Consider the following 19357-nt stretch of genomic DNA (forward strand, 5'->3'; position numbering starts at 1 on the left):
CATGAAAAGCTTAATCAATTAGATTTAAAAAAAAAAAAAACAGACCGAAGTCCCAAAAACATACTGAATTACTTCTTTAAAACGAAGCAAGAAAACATTTGAATATCGGAAAATATCTAAAAACAAAATCAATTATTAAAAATAAATGAAAAAATAAAAACAAACAGCAAATTTATTAGTTCAATAATTGTTCAAAATGTAATTTTTAATTTTATACAATAATCCGCTCGATTTAAAATTCCTTGGGTACCTCTTTTTTTTCTATCAGGATTGTTTCGTATAATTTCATCTATGTAGAAAATTCTTGTCACTAATTCTTTTCTAGTTACAGTTTGTTCGTATGATTACGTTTTCATATGACCAGTCTACTAACGATTTCACATGATCTCACAGATAGCAGCTCATTATTTTGTGCAAGGCAAATTATTTTCCTTACAAAAACTAAATTTGAGTGCGCATTTCCAGTAAGCCGATATGTTCAAAAATAAATGATCCGATAATACAGATCAAACATTAACACAGAACGTGTGTTGGAAACTACTTTTTACTGTCATGCGGATTTTCGAAACCCCAAAGATGATTATTTCGCGAAATAACACAAATCTCTTACAAAATATTTCCTCTAAATAAATATTACCTCTAATAAATAAGTAGTATTTACTTTCTGACAGTTGTCTTGAAGCCAGGGATAGAAATTTAGATACAGCGGAAAATCTCTGGTAGTAAATTATGAGCCTCCTAAAAGTTGTACAGATAGAGACTTTCTTTAGGAAGTATTCGCCATACTGTACTGTTCGACAAGTTGTGGGAAATAAAATTCGTTTAGTATTAACAGTGAGACCTGTTAATACATTGACATTGTAATGACAGACTTGACATTGTAATTCTGTCTAAATACACGTACTACATTGAACTTGCCGAATTACGTTCTGCTCTTCAACGGCATGCCACTGTTTTTGGCATTCAACAAAATATGAACGTGACAGAAACGAACCGGTTATGCGTTAATACTGAAATACTGGGAAAAAGGTTTTCAGATGGGAACTCTTCTATTAGGGAATATTTCCTGATATTCTTAAGGTGTAGTTAGCGTATTTCTATCACAAATACCTTATACAGAAGTTATGTCTAAATATGTTTCATTAAGCATATGAAAAACTGAAAAAAAAACATTTTTATAAGGTGACACTCAAACATCTAATTTTCTTAAAATTCGAAATATGCAAACTATTCAAATGCAATACAAGAAATTTCAGTATTGAAAAACAACACAAAACTAAAAACAACTGAGCGAAAAAATAAAGACCTTTGGTAAAAAAAAAGAAGTCCTAACTAAGTAAACGCGATCATTAGTAGTCAGAACGAAAAAAAATTGATCTTGTTTCTATATATCTCCGTAGAATACAGAAACTCTTTACTTATACGAGGTGTGTGAGAAAAGTAATGAGACTGACATTTTACTTACCAAAGTTTTTATTCTTGTCAAACAACAATATTATCCCCTTCAAAGTACTTCCCTTGGGCAGTTATACGCCGGCGGAGTCGTTCCCACTCCTGGTAGCAGCGCTGGAAGGCTTAAACTGCTAGGGCTTTTGCCCTAAGGGCTTAAACTTGCTAGGGTCGGTCACAGTCTTTTGAATGTTTTCCAGAGTTCCAAAATGATGTCCTTTTAAGACATGTTTTAATTTCGGGAAAAGGAAAAAATCACAAGGACTCAAATAAGGTGAATAGGGGGGTTGAAGAACCGTAGGAATGCGTTTGAGGCCAAAAATTTCCTGATGGAAATGGCCGTGTGACACGGGGCATTGTCATGATGAAGCATCCACTTGTCTGCAATGTCTGGTCTCACGCGAATCACTCTTTTCCTGAGCCTTTCAAGGACACCTTTCTAAAACACTTGGTTGACAGTTTGTCCTGGAAGAACAAATTGTTTATGCACGATACCCATACTGTCAAAAATGCAAATCAGCATAGTTTTGTTTTTTGATTTGCTCATTCGACATTTATTCGATCGAGGAGATGACGGAATGTGCCACTCTTCGCTTTGCCGCTTTGTTTCAGGATCGTACTCAAATATCCAGGATTCATCACCTGTGATCACACTATTGAAGAATTCTTGGTCATTGTCAATCCTCTCAAGAAGATCAACTCACACGTTTCTTCGATTGTCCTTCTGTTCCGTTGTGAGGTTTTTCGGCACCAATATCGCATGTCCAAATCGTCTGTCAAAATTTGATGTACGGTGAAAGTGTTTAAATTTAACTGTTCACTCATCATTCTTATTGTTAAACCACGGTCTGATCTCACAAGAACCCTAACACTCTCAACGTTTTCGTCAGATTTTGAAATTGAAGGTCTCCCTGAAGGAGGTTGATCTTCAACGTGTTCTCGGCCTTCCAAAAATGATTTGTGCCAGCGGAAAACTTGTACTCTTGAAACAGGCCTATGGGGCCTGTTTCAACTTTTCAAAGGTCACATTCGCAGATTCCCGAAGTTTAACACAAAACTTGATTGTACAACGTTGCTCTAAATTCCGATGCTCCATTTTCGTAACACATAACAAAAACACAACTTCACTGATGGCGCTGTCAAAAATAATGTGTTGGCTGAACGGAGTTGAAACTCGTATTGACATGTGGAAAGGATGAACAAACCGATCTAACACACAGACCCGTAGACACAGCGATGCCAGATCGCTCGCAGTGTTACCAATCTCATTAGCTTTCTTACACACCTCTTACAAATTTTCTCAGAAATAAGTTCAATTCTCTAGTAATGTTTTGCAAAATGTAGTTGTTTATTTCCATTTTATTTAAGTTATTGTACGTCAAACCTAAATCATTGTACTCTTGACACCAATTTTTTGAGTTTTTAGTAATTTTCTGAAAATTACTAGACACTTCTGGGACCTGCTTTATTCAATTTTCAGGAAAAAATCATATAAAACCTCAAATTTATCCCTTAATGTAACTTACAAGAGTGTTAGTGTGGTTTCATTTTCCCCACAGAGCAAAAATCGCACTGAAATTTTCCACAATTATAACTCGAAAACGTAGCGTTTCCGGACCCGTGTTTGTACGAACGGTTTTTTATTATTTTCATGTGTAGAACATGTTGAAATTCTTTCCGTTTCTTTATGAGACACTTGTGCATTCATATATATATATATATATGAATATTTTTTTTTGGAATAGCATAATTTTTTTGTAATACATATACTACGAAGATTGTTTTTAACTGATAAATTTGAAGTTGTACATCTAAAAAATCAGTTTATTTTTTCATTGTATTGCACAATATTATAATTATATAATTAGTGATATTTATTCTATTTACGTAAAAAAAATTGTTTATTTATCCTATCTAGGACAAACTAATGTACTTCTGAGATTACTCAATCTCAGAAACACGGAACATATTTAAAAAGAATATTTTTTTTTTGTATGATACCTAGCTTCTTTCCATATTGTATATGTTACACAATAGTTCCTAGTTCCATGACTTCTCACTCCTTTATAAAAATATACTTAATAATATTATGTGAATATTAAGTAATATCTGATAGAAAAAATTGCTTATCATGTGTCCAAAATACTCTTAAAATCTGATTCTCAGGTCCCGAAAAACAACCCCACTTGACTCACCTAAGCTGTATATTTTCCTCAATTCATTCACAGTGTTCTGCCATTAAGGCAGGTCCTCTCATGGCTGCTACTCTGTACCTGTTCTATTCCTTACTAAGCTCTCTGTTTCAACATAGAGGTTAGTTTACCTTCTTCTCATACAATATCCTAGCCAGTTCCTTTTACTATATTCAATCACATTTAGCATTTTCCTGTTCTCTTCGATTTTTAATACTTCTTCATTTGTCAGATGGTCTTGCCATCTGACATTTATCATTCTGCACTACACCCATGTCTTAAAAGCCTCAATTCGTTTTCTGTCTACCTTTCTCATCATCCACTTTTCTGCTCCATAGAGCATCACACTCCAAATAAAACATTCCATTAATCTCTTCCTTAATGCTAAGTTTAACTTTCCACACTGCAGCTTTCCCTTCTTATTAAATGCCTGCTTACTTCTTGATATTCTTGTTTTAATTTCTACTATGCAAATCAGGTCATCAGTAATAAAGCTCCTTGATTAATAAAAATTAAGGTACCATGATAAAAGTGAAAACCATTCTGGATTCTTCATCCCTTCTAGGTTTTAATATGTGAGAAAATTAATATTTATTAAAACCTGTCATTATAAACACATTTTCTCTTTGAATTTCTCACAGAAACTATAAAATTTTTTTACCTTTATTGGCACATTTTTATTGTCCTCTATGAAATTTATTTTAATAATCAATTTTCACCAATAGGGGTAATGTCTGATATTTTGATGACATGGAGAAAAAACTGGAGTTTTTTGACAAAATTGTTAAATGTTTTATGGTATGTATTTCTTTCTTTAAAATTACATTTTTAGTTAAGTCAAACAGAGATAAAGTTCATCAATATTGCAAAAATTATTAAACATAAAAGCTTGTAAAAGCATTTTCAATATCCAGATAATAGATTCTATTTTTACTTTAATATTAAGTATAAGTAGCTAAAATAATCTAAAAAAATAACCACTTAAATTATAATATTATAATGTATAATAATGTACAGTAATACATTTTTTCTTTTACTAGTTTGTAAAAGAAACAAGTATTTTAATCACAATTAGTTCATTGTGACTGCATAACATTTACTTTATAAAAAATTTGCAACCTTGATTCCTTCATTTCATAAATGAAAGGAAAAATTGCTTTCATTTAGAGAAAAAAAAATTCTGTAAGGGTGTAAGGGATTTTTTTTGTATTTTTTATTTTTAACACCACAAAACATTTAATTTTAATTTCAGGTTGACATTAAAAAAGCAAAAAGCTAATGCAACTGAATGGGAAAATATTGTATCTGCTGGAGGTCCAAAAAGCAGTGGAGGATCAAATGTTGTTCTTCTTGATCTGGAAGTTGGTGACAGAACTGCAGTTTGGGTTGATTCTGGTGACCTAACAAAAGATTCAGCTAGTTTTAGTGCGTTCAGAATTGTTAAAAAATGATGGGTGCCATGTAATTATAATAATGCAATAATTGCTTCTGCAATTACAATTCTCTATAATATTAAGTTTAATAATCTTAGCATAATACTAAATTGATAATAAAAAAATGCAAATCAAAAGCAATTTTTTACATAAAAAAATTAACATTATAAAAAGATGAAGATAATTTTTACCGAATAATAAGTTATAAGTAATTTTTATTTCGCATGATTTAATTCACTGATAGATTTTCATGGATAAATATCGCTATTCTATTCTGATATTTTATATTTTTACAAACTAAAAATAAGTTAGTTATAATTACTGGAATAACAACTTGTGTGGGCTGATTAGATGGTTAGAAAGTAAAATTTTATGGTTTTAAAACAGAAAGTATTAGTAACAATGTCATAATTTATTTAATATAACAAATAAGTTTTAGAAATTATGCAAGAATTCTCTTTTGGGGTATACTGTTTACCCCATACTTTTGGGGCATTACTGAGATAAACAGTAGTTTATCTCAGATAAACTACTGTTAATAAAATATTCATAATTTTTTATTCAGTGTTCATAGTTTTTGCTAGTTCAGATTTTGCAAGCTAATTTCCCTATATAGAGTATAAGTAATTAATTCAGTCTTTTATAAATAATTTTAGTCTTAAGCTTATTATTATAACAATAAATGAGCTAAAAATTTTCTTTTATAGTGTATTTAAGTTATTTGCATGTTTATGCTTACTGTAAATTCGCATCTTACCTTCTTACTTATGTATATATGTAATTACTTATCTGAGATAAATATATTTTATAAAAAGGTTTTTTTTCCTAGAAACATACATACAATGATAGAACACGTATAATAAAGCTATCACCTTTGAGCGTTTAAAAAAACAAAAAAACATTCTGATCAAATTTCATCATCTTTCCTTATACATTTAACGTTCGTCTAACTTTAATAATTTTTTTTAATATCTCGCTATTCATCTCCAACTTTGACATTGTTTTTCTATCATCACTCTTTACCAGTAAAATAAGGAAAATCAGGATCACAAATTTTGTTGAAGATGGAACTTGTTCTTTTTAAAAGGTAACTCCTACTCTCAATCCTTTCACTTTTCATTAAAATTGCCTTTTTTTTTAGAAATTAATAGAAACTAATGTGAAAATTCTTTGCCTTCTTCAGTGTTATTCAATTTTTTATATACAAAATTCTGTGCTGGATCAAGTTTATTATTATTATTCTTTATGGTTGAACAATTATTATTAAAGAAATAATTATAATTAGATACACATTGCATAATACAGTAGCAATGTAAATGTAATAAGTAATGTAAAATTACAAAATGGAATGTTTTCATTTCTTCCAAAATTGTTCAATGCTTTGATTCATAGACATTTTGTTAAAAATAATTCATTTTACAATTAACTGATCTTCATAAATTAATTATGCTATACTTTCTCATTTAAACTCGGTTACACACAAATAACTTTTTTTAGTTTTTCCTAAATTATATTACTTTTTATTTAAAAAAGATATATATAGCAGGATATCAACGTAATTTCATCATATTTTAACTATAATTAACTTCTTATATAAAAAAATTATTATTTTTTATGCATGATTTTTGTGGATATTTGTTAAGAATTTAAATGAGTTTCATTATTAATATGAACTAGCATCACTTATATTTAAGATTCTTTAATGCAATATTTATTAAACATAACCAGTTTCATATAAATTTGTAATGTAATATTATATTACAGTATTTTATTATAGTATTTTTATTTTTTATTGTATTGCCAAAAAATACATCAGACACCTTGATGCATACCATATGTTCATATACTACGACTTCTCTTCGCTAGCCATCTAGTATTTCTGATATCTTTGTAAAAATAAATAATTATCTAGTGTCTATGAAAACTAGGGTCTCATCTCATTATCTGAGATCATAAGACTCTCAGATGATCCACCAATAATTCTCTATTGGCTTGATGAGCCTTCAATACTAGGTGCATCTCTTGACCTCTCTTTTTTAGGAAGACCAAGGGAGTCCACACTATGTTCTACGTTGTAGTAGCCATAAGAAACAGTCACTATCAATATATTTTATTATCAAGTACTTGGATGTTGGATTCTCCCACATCAACTTCACATTTACTTGAATTCAACACATTAATATTTTTCACCTGGTGACATCAAAGAAAAGGTTCCAGAATAAAAGCATTTGTCTTCAGTTCACCATAACTGGACAAGATATGAATGAATGTATTGAACGAACTTCATGTCTTCAGCTCCTCGCCCATCATGAAGCTATACATTTAGGTTTGCTTGTTTGTCTATTGGAAAGCCATAGACTGCAGTCCCTTCAAAGCTAAAACAATATGGCTTCTTGCAGTCTTCTTCTTGTTTACCCATCCATATCACAAAAACTCAGGATATTTAGTCATAGATGAGCTGATTATTCAGTAATAATAACCTGATTGGCCTTCTGTTTAGATGAAGTATGGAACAAAGCACATCCTAATCTGGATTCCACCCCATCATGCTTGGTTTCCCTCAAACACCAAAATATCCCTTTCTGATGATAGAATGAAGCGCATAGCAAATACAAAAGAGAGTTCGGTCTGCTGATACAGTTCAACTATGATCTCACATTCCCTGTCCAGAAAGAAGTGTCAACCAGAATTTCATTAGATGACCGAGTAGTGTACTACTTTGGTACAAACTTCAGTAACTCTCCTTGACTTGGATGATGGGTGGAACTGATACGAATGTGAAGATGGTTTAACATATTTTAACATTACTATCTCTTTTAGAAATAACTATTTATGAATGTAATCTATTAGTTTACAAAATTAATTATTCTTAGGTCTAATATACTATTAATCATGGTTATGATGTTTACTTAACTGCATGTTCAATTTTTATTTGTAAGTTGCATGTTTGAGTTTTATTTTTATTTGCATGTTGCATGATGCATGTTGCTTATTGAAATATTTAGAATTATATATTTTATTTATAATATCAGTTTATAATTTTCTTACAATTCTGTTATAATATATACTTGAGTAATATTGTATTTCTGTATATAAGCAATGTGTTACAGATTAGCCCATAACTAAAATTTTATAACTTTTTTCTTTCTTTCTTCTTTTTTCCATTTTTCCTCTTTTCTTCTTTTCCTCCTTCTTCTTCACCATCTTCTCCTCTTCAACTATTTCTTCTAATCAAGAACAAAAATAAAAATTGTCTTTTACTTCTTATTTTTCTCCTTATGCTAGGTTTTATTGCCTTCATCCAAATCCTCCTGGTTGTTGTTTTTCTTTTTCTTTTCTGGTCTGCCCTGAAGTAATCTGAACTAAAACTGCAATATTCACTAAATTCTAATATTTCCATCTTCTACCACAATTTCTAAATCTTTCCTCAGTAAGTTACCTTCATTATGTAATTCCATTCTTTCTCCTTTTCCTTTAGATCTTCCTTTATTTCTGTTTCCTTCATTAATTAATGTAATTTTTTTAATTATCCTTCATGCTGTCAGCATTAGTCATTCATCATTGTATATGTTTTCTTTCTCTGCAAATTATTTTTTTCTTTGTTTTTTTCATGCAATTATTAGTTTTAATCTTGGGAAATTATCTTTATTCTCTTTTAGTTTGGTTTTTAATTATTAAATCCTATTTTTCTTTTGATTAAATAAGTTTTAAGTTCCTAAATCATTATTTGGATATTATGTTAATTTCCATTTTTATTAAAGTCTGCATATTGATTTCATTTATCAATAGAGTTCATATATTTAGATCTTTTTTCAATCTTTTTGTGGATTTAATATTTCAAAATCAAAGAACTATAACTTTTAAAGAACGTTATAACCATATTGAAAGCTTCTTTTAATCTTTGTAATTTATTTTTTCATATTGATTATCTTTATATCTTGCTAAATATGTAACACTATTTTTGTATTTTTTTCGTTTTCTTTAACTATTTTTTTGTGATCAACGTTCCATATTTTACTATTTTACTATTATTTCTATTTTTCCATATTACTTACTGTTTTTTTTTCAGTTTTACCATGAACAAGAACCATATGCAGATCTTGCATTTCTTCTTTTATTTGAAATTTGTTTGTGTTAAATACAATTCTCTTATTTCTTCAATGATTTCTGTATTCTTTCTATCTCACCCAACACATTATGTTCTGCAAGTTACACACCATAAAACAATATACAGGCAAGTGAATTATCAACTTCGTATTAAATATTAATTTTTTGTTAGTTATTTGATATCTCATCACTTATAACTGAGTATCTATTCAATGATGAATCTTCTATGTCTAATGAGTTTTCTCTACCTAATTCAGTTAGCCTGAAGTTCTATATTTATTATACAATGCTGGTTGCTTTTGTTCAACCACTATTCAAACCCAGTCAAAGTAATTTCTTTTACCTTTTTCCATCCACTTACATTGCAGCATACAGGCACTGTGTCTCTTTTTTAATCATCTTATGATACTTATTATTCTTAAATTGAGTTGTATCTCCCCTTCCCATTTAAACTCTTCCCTTATCAATCATCCACTTTTATTTATTTATATTTTTTTTGTGGAAAATAATTCAGCAGTACCTGTTCCCTGGAATGAATCTGATATCTGCATAACTATCTATTGACTAAATTATTAACTGTAGTCTAATCATTGTTACACTGTTTTTATTCTCCTCATTTCCGATTAATGTTTCTTATCTCTCATAATAAATACAATTTAGTTTAATTCTTTTCTGTTTTAGTTTGTTGATATATCCTCTTTAGATCAATTTTTTAATTAATCTGTTTCTTATTACTTATCTTATGATTATGCTGGTTTAATTTTAATAGCATGGTTACTCTACTTCTTCTTGTACCTTTGTAAATGTGTACAAGTTACTGTTATTTTATAATTGGTTAGTTACTTTCTTTCATAAATAAGAATATTTGTTAATAGATGTTATATTTTGGAAGCATAACTGATTAACCTCATTTGATGCTTTCTTTACTTGCGTTCTTTGCTAAAATAAATCATTATCAATATTCTAATGCATGTATTATTAAAATATAAATTTGTATGTACTCTATAGACATAGTGTATCTTTATTAATGTTACTTTCCTTTAAAATAAAACTAATGGTGTGGTTTTTAATTCTTTCTTAACTCATCTATTGTTTTTTCCTGTTATATTTATAATATAAAATGTATAATATAAAAATTAGATGTTTTCCATCTGTTAAGCTTTAGTTTTATGTATTATATGTAACACATAGACTTTATACCAGAAGCAGATAAACATGAATCACATGTGGGTTCATGTAAGGATGTATACACCTTTTAGATGTAGATTGAGCAGTTAAACAGTATTATAGATTCTTTTATTACAAAAAATATATTTAATTAATCATATTTTAGGCAATAATACTGTTTAATTGTATTGTATTAATGTATTTTAGGCAATAAAAATGTTTAAAAAATAAATCATAATCATCTACTGATAATTTTTACATGTTTGAACAATACTAATAATATTTATTTAACTTTGAATAAGCATGGGTACTTAAAATTTAAATTAGGTTTGGTTATGGTTCTACCATATTACTTACTTCTATATGTGGTGTACTTATAATTTTTATTTAATTTACATGTTTAATATTGTAATTGTTTAAGGAGTATTTTTTGTCTTTTTATTAGACACCTTATACTTTTTCTATTTTAGTATTTTAATATATTTATATAAATGTACAAAAAATATATCTGATCTTCTAAACATAGTATTTTAACAATGGATTAGTTTTTTCTTCAGTTCCTATATCAGCAGATTAACTTAGAAATGTTTTGACATTATCTTCTTTTACGAAGAATTTGTTTACTAATATACTTAGTGAATCTCTATATATAATTTGATTAGTTTATTGTATCAAAGTAAATATTATTATATTACAAATTATATTAACAAATATTATTGTATTTAAACAAAATGTAGGTTTGCATATTACAGATAAAATGTAACTAACTTTAAATAAATGTTTATTTGTTTTAAAAGATGGTTTTACTTTTAGCAAGTAATATTTATTAGTAAAAGAGTGAAAGTGATTTTATTAGTTTTATAAGATAATGTTAATTATACGTGAGTTCATAATTATTATGTTTTGAATTTGATACTGTTGTCTGTTACCAATACTTTTAATAATTAATTTCAAGGTTTCTTATAGTTTATTTTAATTTTTATTTTTGTTTATTTATTTCATAAATAGATAAAAATTTATCTTCAAATCTGGGATTATATAAACTTCTTTTCTAAGACTGGCATTTACAAAACTAGATTCCAGGCGCGTGAAAAATTTTACTTACCTAATTTCAATTTATGGTGGGCACTATCTGACAAAATTCTATAAATTTTCTGTTATTTTTTGTTCCAGGACACTATCTATTAATTTTTATTAATGAGTAAAATTATTTAATTAATCATACGTTAATTATTTTTGAGATCTTATTTTATGGGTTTTTCAAAAACAAATTTAATCTTCTCTCTCGCTCATATATATATATATATATATATATTTAACATTCAAATGAATTCTTATTGTATTACTCATTAGTACACTACTCATAATTGTGCCAAAATATAAAACTAAAAACCTCTGCAATGTGTTTTCCATTTTCAGAAAACTAATCCTTTTAAAACTTAATTGTTAGTTATATAATAAAATCAATGTTCATAAAAAATAGATACTTTATTTAAATATAACATCTTAGGAAGTTTAATTAATTGTCTATTTTCTTTTACTTCCTCTTCAGCAGATTTATTCTTTGTGTTTGAATGTTACATAGTTGCTTTTCTCATTCACTCCATCTCGCTAACCATTTCTTAACTTTTTCTTCATCCTCAATATTTGGTCTAATAGCAGCTAGCTGACTGTCTTTCTTCAATTGTCAGACTGATTTAGTGCACTTCTTCACTCCTTTGTGTTTTTTTCAAAGCAATTATCTCAAAATATTTACTGTACCCTCCATCCTTGATAATCTGCTTAATATAATTTAGTTTTTCACTATTCTAAAATTGACACCTTCTGAACTTCCTTCAAGTATAAAATTAGCTATTTAAAGGCATCTTAAAATTGCTCACCAAAGTTTCTTCTTTTTAGAAGGTTGTGTGAGAAACTTATTTCCTTTCTTATCCAGTTTAATATTCTCCTATTCAAATTTTATCAACATACTACTTCTTATTTTCAACATATTCCTTCACATTTTTTGAAATGTGTTTCCTATTTTACTTTTGTATCATGATTTCCTATTACCCATGTTTTTCTGTTATAAAAAATAAATGAAAATAAACATTTTAAGAAAGTTTTCTATCCCTTATCTAATTTGTCTGAACATAAATAAAACTTCTACCACCGCTAGTAGATAAACAGTAATATACTTTTTTTCCACTAAAACACTCAGATGTTTTTCTGTGCTCTGATGTCAGACTGAAATTTCTTACACTTCTTTCTTATATCTTATTTTGCTTTCGTTAGCATTATTATTATTATACAATTTATAAATTTTGGGAAAGTTCTCCAACATCATAAATTCTATATACTAATTTGTCTACCCTATCCTGTTCTAATTTGGTTTGACAGTGCAGTAATTCCATTGATGTATTCTTACTCCTTATTGCCAGTTTCTTTTCCCCTTATTCAATTCGTCATCAGATAATATTTCTCCTGTATATAATCCTTTCCTGTTTTACTGCCATCTATTTCTTAATGTTTCTTTCCATTTTAATAGCAGCTTTCTGCCTACAATTTTAACAACTGAAAGTTATTTCCACATAGTTTTTATTGCTTATAAATCTATGCAATTTTAACACTTCATCTCTCAAATTTTTATACTTTCTGATTCTTCAGTAACTAACCTATTATTATTTATGATATTCTACTAATTGCAACCTTTTCACTTAATATCTCTTTTTCTAAAATTTACCATTTTATTTAAATCATCTTTTCAAGTTATATACATCTACTTTTGCAATAATATTTAGAGCTCTTACTAATTTTTTGATTTTTCTATGTTTCTTTAACTATACTATTAACTATAACTATATTATTCTCTTCAAATTTCTATGTATTTGTAGCTATTTTTCTTATGAATTTAAACTTTGCTCTGTAATTTCATCCTAAACTGTAGTCTCTACTTTTTTGCCTCAGGTACATTTAATCTATAGATTATTTTTAAAGCTTTTAATGAATCACATACCATACTTCTTCCTACTTACTTAGTTTGTTAACATTATTAAATTATTTGTTTGTCCATGAATTTTTAATCAACGTTAAAAATTCATGGACAATGAATTTTCCATGATTTAAAAAAAATGTTATTATTCTTCTAGATATACAAATTAAAAAAAAAATACTACACTCTCTCTATACTCCTCCCATTTCTTTCTGTACTACAATTTTACATTTTCTCAATTTCTATTTTCTAAATAACTATCTAATTCTTGTACGAATTACAGACAATTCTGTTTTCAATATATTTTATATGGTGTCTCCATATAAAATATATGGCATTTAGTAAAATATACTATATACTTCATAAATATATGGCATTCTTCCACTACTCTAACATTTCCACAGCCTTTCATTTGTTTCTATTTTTTCCATATGTTGGTCTTGCACAAGAAAGGTTTGCATAAACATCTTCTTGGGTTTGGAATTCATTCTTAATAAAAATTATTCTTTCATTGAATTGTTTGTAAGTGAATACTTGATGTCCTATCTTCTCATTCAAAATTATTCTCATACTTGGGTTACCATAATCCACTTTTCAGTTAATTCTACGATATCTTGAAGAAAATCGTGTTCTTTTGATCTTACCTTAAAACTTATAACATTCCCCCTTCTTTTGTAAATTTTCCTTGTATTAGGTATCAAATGGATATCCTAAATTGTTCTAATTCTTAAGTATCTTCCTTCATTTGTTATTAACTTTGTTTCCTTGATATCTGTTAGCACTCTGATTCAGTTTCTTCTTCATCTGTTAATTGCCATTTTTCCCTCTATGGTTCTCACCTCACTGTAGGTAATTCCTGCATAGAATATGACCTTGTGAAGATTTTTTTATCTCCCTAATGAGGTTCTTTTCCTCTCTCACTCTCCTTAAAACTTACACTTATTCTTAAATCATTACCTTTTCAGCATATTTAAATTCGTACAAAAAATTATCCATTTCAGAAGTGTAGAAACTTGTGAAATAAATACTATTAGCTTCTTGTACTCATCATTAATTATTTTTTTTATCAGTTGCTCTGTTTCTATATATTCTAAAGTGTCCTATGTATTTTATATTCTGTTTAACTTATATGCAAGTCATCTTGATAATTTTCCTTTATGTAATTATTAATTTTTACATAATTATATTAGTAATACATTAATAATTTGGGACCAAATACTGCATGAAATTACTTAGCATGATGATTTTTTTCTATTTTAGCATTGCATGATTGCTTTGAATTTATTGTTCAAAACAACCACACAATACTTTCGTTGACTAGCTTCTTCAGTATCTGACTTATTTTTTAACAAACTGAAGAAATAGAATTAATTTTAGGAGACTATTTCCTCAAAGGGTCTTTTTCAATATGCTTTGACTTCAACTACAATTATTTTCTTGTTCTTTGCATGTAGCATGAAGCAATGACTGTTCATTACTTTTGTTAATTATATTTACTTAGCATTATAAATGTTGTATGATTTTTTTTATGTACAAAGAATATTAAGAAATTCTTGTAATTCATTAGAGTAATCAAATTCCTTACTTACACCACATTTATTTCAAAACTTACAGCTCAGAAAAGCAATTTTAACTTCGTACTTACATCAATAAAGCTATTAAAGGTGTTTCTGGAACCAGTCATTGAAACTTTCTCCATTACTATTGTTTTCTTGATTTCCATACTACTTGATTATACATGTAATAATAATATGTTTTATAATAATATCTGATTATTTTCATATAATACTTGATTGTATTTAATTGATGTACAAGAGTGATTATGCATCATTATATGGTATCCAGACCATATTTCATGTATGAGATATTTATGATTTATGCTTTCACTTTTCAGAAAAAGCCCACTGATATTTGTTCTATAAAACATAGTCGAGGGCTTTAAAATATATATCTACAAAAATCAAAAATTGTTATCTGCAAAAAAAATTTACAAAAATAAATCATTGTTATTACATTTAAAAAAAAAATGATTTTGTTTATGGGCTGGTAATATCACAATATAGCTTGGTTAATTATGTTGTCATACTAAAAAAAAAAAAAAAATTAACTATTCATAGGAGACTAGTGACCATCTGGATTGAAAAAAGCTGTGTAGAAAAGAGAAACTAAAGCAATCAACAAATTTGAATAGAAACCTAAAAAGCTTCAAATTTATTTTCCTTGTTTTAATTTTATAATGAATTATTTTTACAGAAGCATTATTTAATAATCAACTCATCACTTATGAAATGAGATGAATGCATGATGAAAAATTCCAAAGTTCAAGAATTTTACCAGTTTTAGTAATATTGCATATTATAACACTCATTCAATGAATTTATTGCACATCAGTTTTTGTTACAGCCGTTCTGTGATGTGAACTAGTTTAAATGTAATGAAACATATTTATAATCATTTTTATATTGATCTTAGTGTCTTTGTTACTGATGTGTATTGGTTGTTGGATTTGAATTAAGCACTATCTCAGAAATCCTCTCCTTGAGCTGCCAATAGTGGATTTTCAAAACAGGTTTAGATATAATTCATCATTAATTAATCGTTTTCACAGGAAAATGTGTATCTGTGAGGTGTAATTATTTTTAGAAAAAAAAACACACCTTACTGTATGGTAATTGTAACAGACTTTTGTAATTTTGGAATTATAAGTATTATAATTTTACTTTGTATTTGTTTTTTTCACCGCACTCCACTCTTTCAGTCTTTCATTCCATTCCTGCTTCTTAGTAGTTAAAATAGTAAAAGTTCCAAAGTTTTAAAACTTATAAGAAAAGTTCCAGATTTAATTATGAGGAAACTTATGATTAAGTATTTTTTTTTTTTGCTTTAACTTGTTCAAATTACTATTTTAACAACTTAATTCTATGTGAAATGAATAAAAACTACTTTAATTTAGGTCTATTTAGGTCTAAAAATGAGTCCAGAGACTGAAAACAAATTAAATTTGCCAATTGATTTTCATTTTAATAAATAATTTTATTAATTATATTTTAATAATTAGTTTATTCCCACTCATTCTTATTTCTTATATTATTTCTTTTCACACAGCAAATGTGTTTTAATAATCATAATCACCAATTAAAAGTATTTATTTTTAAAATGAATTCAGAAGTTTTATGTCTAGGTTGGTAATTTCTAAACTGACTTTTTCATAAGTGTTATTTTTATCTCCTATCTTAAAAGTCTAACTTACTTTCAGGTAGGTTATTTTTGTTTTACTGATTGTTTAAAAATTATTTACAACTTTTCATGTTTAACTACCTTTTCTTTCTATCACCTGCTCTTTGATGTTATTTACACACATATGCACACATGCACATACACACACACAACACACAAGAAAATCTTCTCTTTTTAATTATACTAAATGACATGTTTTATTGAGACTGTTGTTCAAATGAAGATGACTTGAAATATAATCCTTTTTTAAAAAAAATGCAATTCACAGTCAGCTGTGGGAAAAGGAAATGAAATGTTTATATTTGATATCACATATTGTTTAACATTTCCATGTGCATTTATTTTTATCATTAACATGTATTACATTACTCTTTTTAATATGTATGTATTTATAAATCAGTTGACAGATTTCAACAATTAACTGTGATTAATGACTTATTATAATGTTCTGATTCACACAGAAATCTTTTCCTTTACATTTAAACCTCCTTCATTATTTTTATACTTTGTTATTATATTTTAGCAATCAATAGGCTGCTGATAAGTGAATAGAATGTTTTTATTGTGAATTATTGTTTAAACTCCCATAAGAAAGTCATGGTGTATGCTACTCCATAGTCTCAACTAAATGTGACATTGAGTATATGAGGTGCTACCCAAAAGTTCGGGGAATTTTACCATAAAAATAAAATAGCTTACCATAACTCTTATAATTTCCACTGTCTCCTTCAAAGTAATCCCCTTGGGCATTGATACAGTGATTCCAGTGTTTTTCCCATGATTCCATGCATCCCTGGAAGTCTGCAGGTATTTCTTCCTAAATCTCCTCAATTGTGTTAAAACGATGACCTCTCAATTGAAATTTTATTTTCGGAGAGAAAAAAGTCGCACGGGGCCAGGTCAGGCAAATGGGGTGGGTGGGGAATCACTACCGTCTTTTTGGAAGCCAAGAAATTTAGAATCGCTAGCGATGTGTACGCTGGCGCGTTGTCATAATGCAGAACCCAGTTATTGTTACTCCACAGATCTGAACGTTTGCGCCTAATGCTTTCACGTAACCGCTTCAAAACTTCACAATATAACATCCCATTTACTCATAGCATTGTCACCAAATGCTTCTACAAGCATGCGATGGATTTCTGCACCAGTTTTTTTAACCATGAAGCAAAATTTGATGCAGGTTCTTTGCTCTTTAAAATCTGCCATTTAGAACTTCGCTGAAGCAGTAAAACACAACGTTACACAACCACACGAAAGTCAACAATGTAGCCTCTCACTGTCACAGCTGTTGGAACATTGATTCACAAAGAGTACTGTTAGCCATATCTAGTGGCAGCAGGTCGTACCAGCAATGGTTCACGCGTGAAATTCAAATTCCCCGAACTTTTGGTTAGCACCTCGTACATTGATATATTCATGTTACAGTACTCCATTCTTACTTTTAACTTTATATTTTGTAAAACCTTTAATTTCTTCTAAATATTCTGTTTAAAGTATTAAATACTTGCAATTACTTTTACTAATATGTTACTATTTTATTTAGATTTTAAATTTTCTTTTAGTTTAGAATTTAATTTGAAACAAACATGTATAAAATTAAGATTTCCTATGTGTTACATAAAACTTTAAAAAGTGATAAACTATTTTAAACTAATATCACTTTTTAATTATTAAAATTATTTGCTTTTCCATACAGATTACTTGTATTTTTTTAAACTATTTAAGTAAATAAGTAATGTATTTTTTTTTTACAGAATAGGATTTTTATTCTGAGATTGTAGAAATCTTGAAGAAAAAGATTGTAGAAAAGGTTTAATAACTTTATATTTACAATTACATTTAATTTATAAATACATTGTGATAAACATTAAATCATTATTTCTGTGCATTATGTGATAATCTTACACATAATTTATTATTTAAAGCGTGAGTCAGATGACATCCAAGGTTTTAAGTACATCCAAGGATCAGGTAAGTCTAATTTACCAGGAACATTCTACATATTTAAAATCTGGTTTTGGAAAAAATTAGAAGTATTAAAATTCAATGTGTCATGTTCAGCAATGCCAGACTGAACAATACATTACGTAGCTTACCAATTATATCACACAGATTATTAATACTAATCTGAATAAACTGAACAGATGATGACCAAGAGCTCATAAATCAAAAATAAGGTAATAAATAAGGTAATAAATCAAAAAAGGTAATTGCTTCAGAGTTAATGAAATGAAAGTGTTTTTAAAGTACAGCAAAACACAAGTGTTTTCAAATTCACACTGTGAGAAGAGATTTAATCATAGTGGAAGTAAAGATTAATCTCAATAGAAATTGTAGTAGTAGCATTGATTTAACATTTGCCAGATTCATTAAACATGTATTATCAGTATATTTTCTAACAAAATTATGTTTGGATGAGTTCAATCTAATTAAAATTGTTTAAACTTTCTATTTTATTAAATAAATCATAATTCTCAATAGAAAAAGTAAAAATCTCACTTAATTAGTATAAAATTAATTTTATAGAATTCCTCCATTCTTTTCTTTTGTTTGTCAAATATATTTTTATATTTTCACTGGGATGACAATGATAAGTAATTCATGCATGTGCAGGAATTGGAATAATTTTCAATGTTAATAAAAAAATTAGACTAAACTGTCATATTATCATATAAATCAAATTGTTATTATACACCTAATTAACTCTGTATTTTTATTTGGTTACATTATTTGTTCAGGCATATGTCTTTAATTATTGTGATTTGTTGATTTAATTTGACGTTAAAATTTTGTTGTTTACT

The 19357-nt window shown here is 27.9% G+C and overlaps 1 protein-coding gene across 1 annotated transcript in view; it reads left to right on the forward strand.

Moving 5' to 3' along the window:
- The window catches only part of LOC142320037 (uncharacterized), a 6862-nt gene extending 1706 nt beyond the window's left edge, over window positions 1-5156 (forward strand). The window contains exon 2 of the mRNA XM_075357717.1: window positions 4894-5156. Coding sequence (XP_075213832.1) covers window positions 4894-5092 — 199 coding nt within the window. The 3' untranslated portion in view covers window positions 5093-5156. The remainder of the gene's footprint in view (window positions 1-4893) is intronic.
- Window positions 5157-19357: the final 14201 nt, after the last annotated feature.

Source organism: Lycorma delicatula, chromosome 2 (assembly GCF_047948215.1).
Source record: "Lycorma delicatula isolate Av1 chromosome 2, ASM4794821v1, whole genome shotgun sequence".
NCBI lineage: Eukaryota > Metazoa > Arthropoda > Insecta > Hemiptera > Fulgoridae > Lycorma > Lycorma delicatula.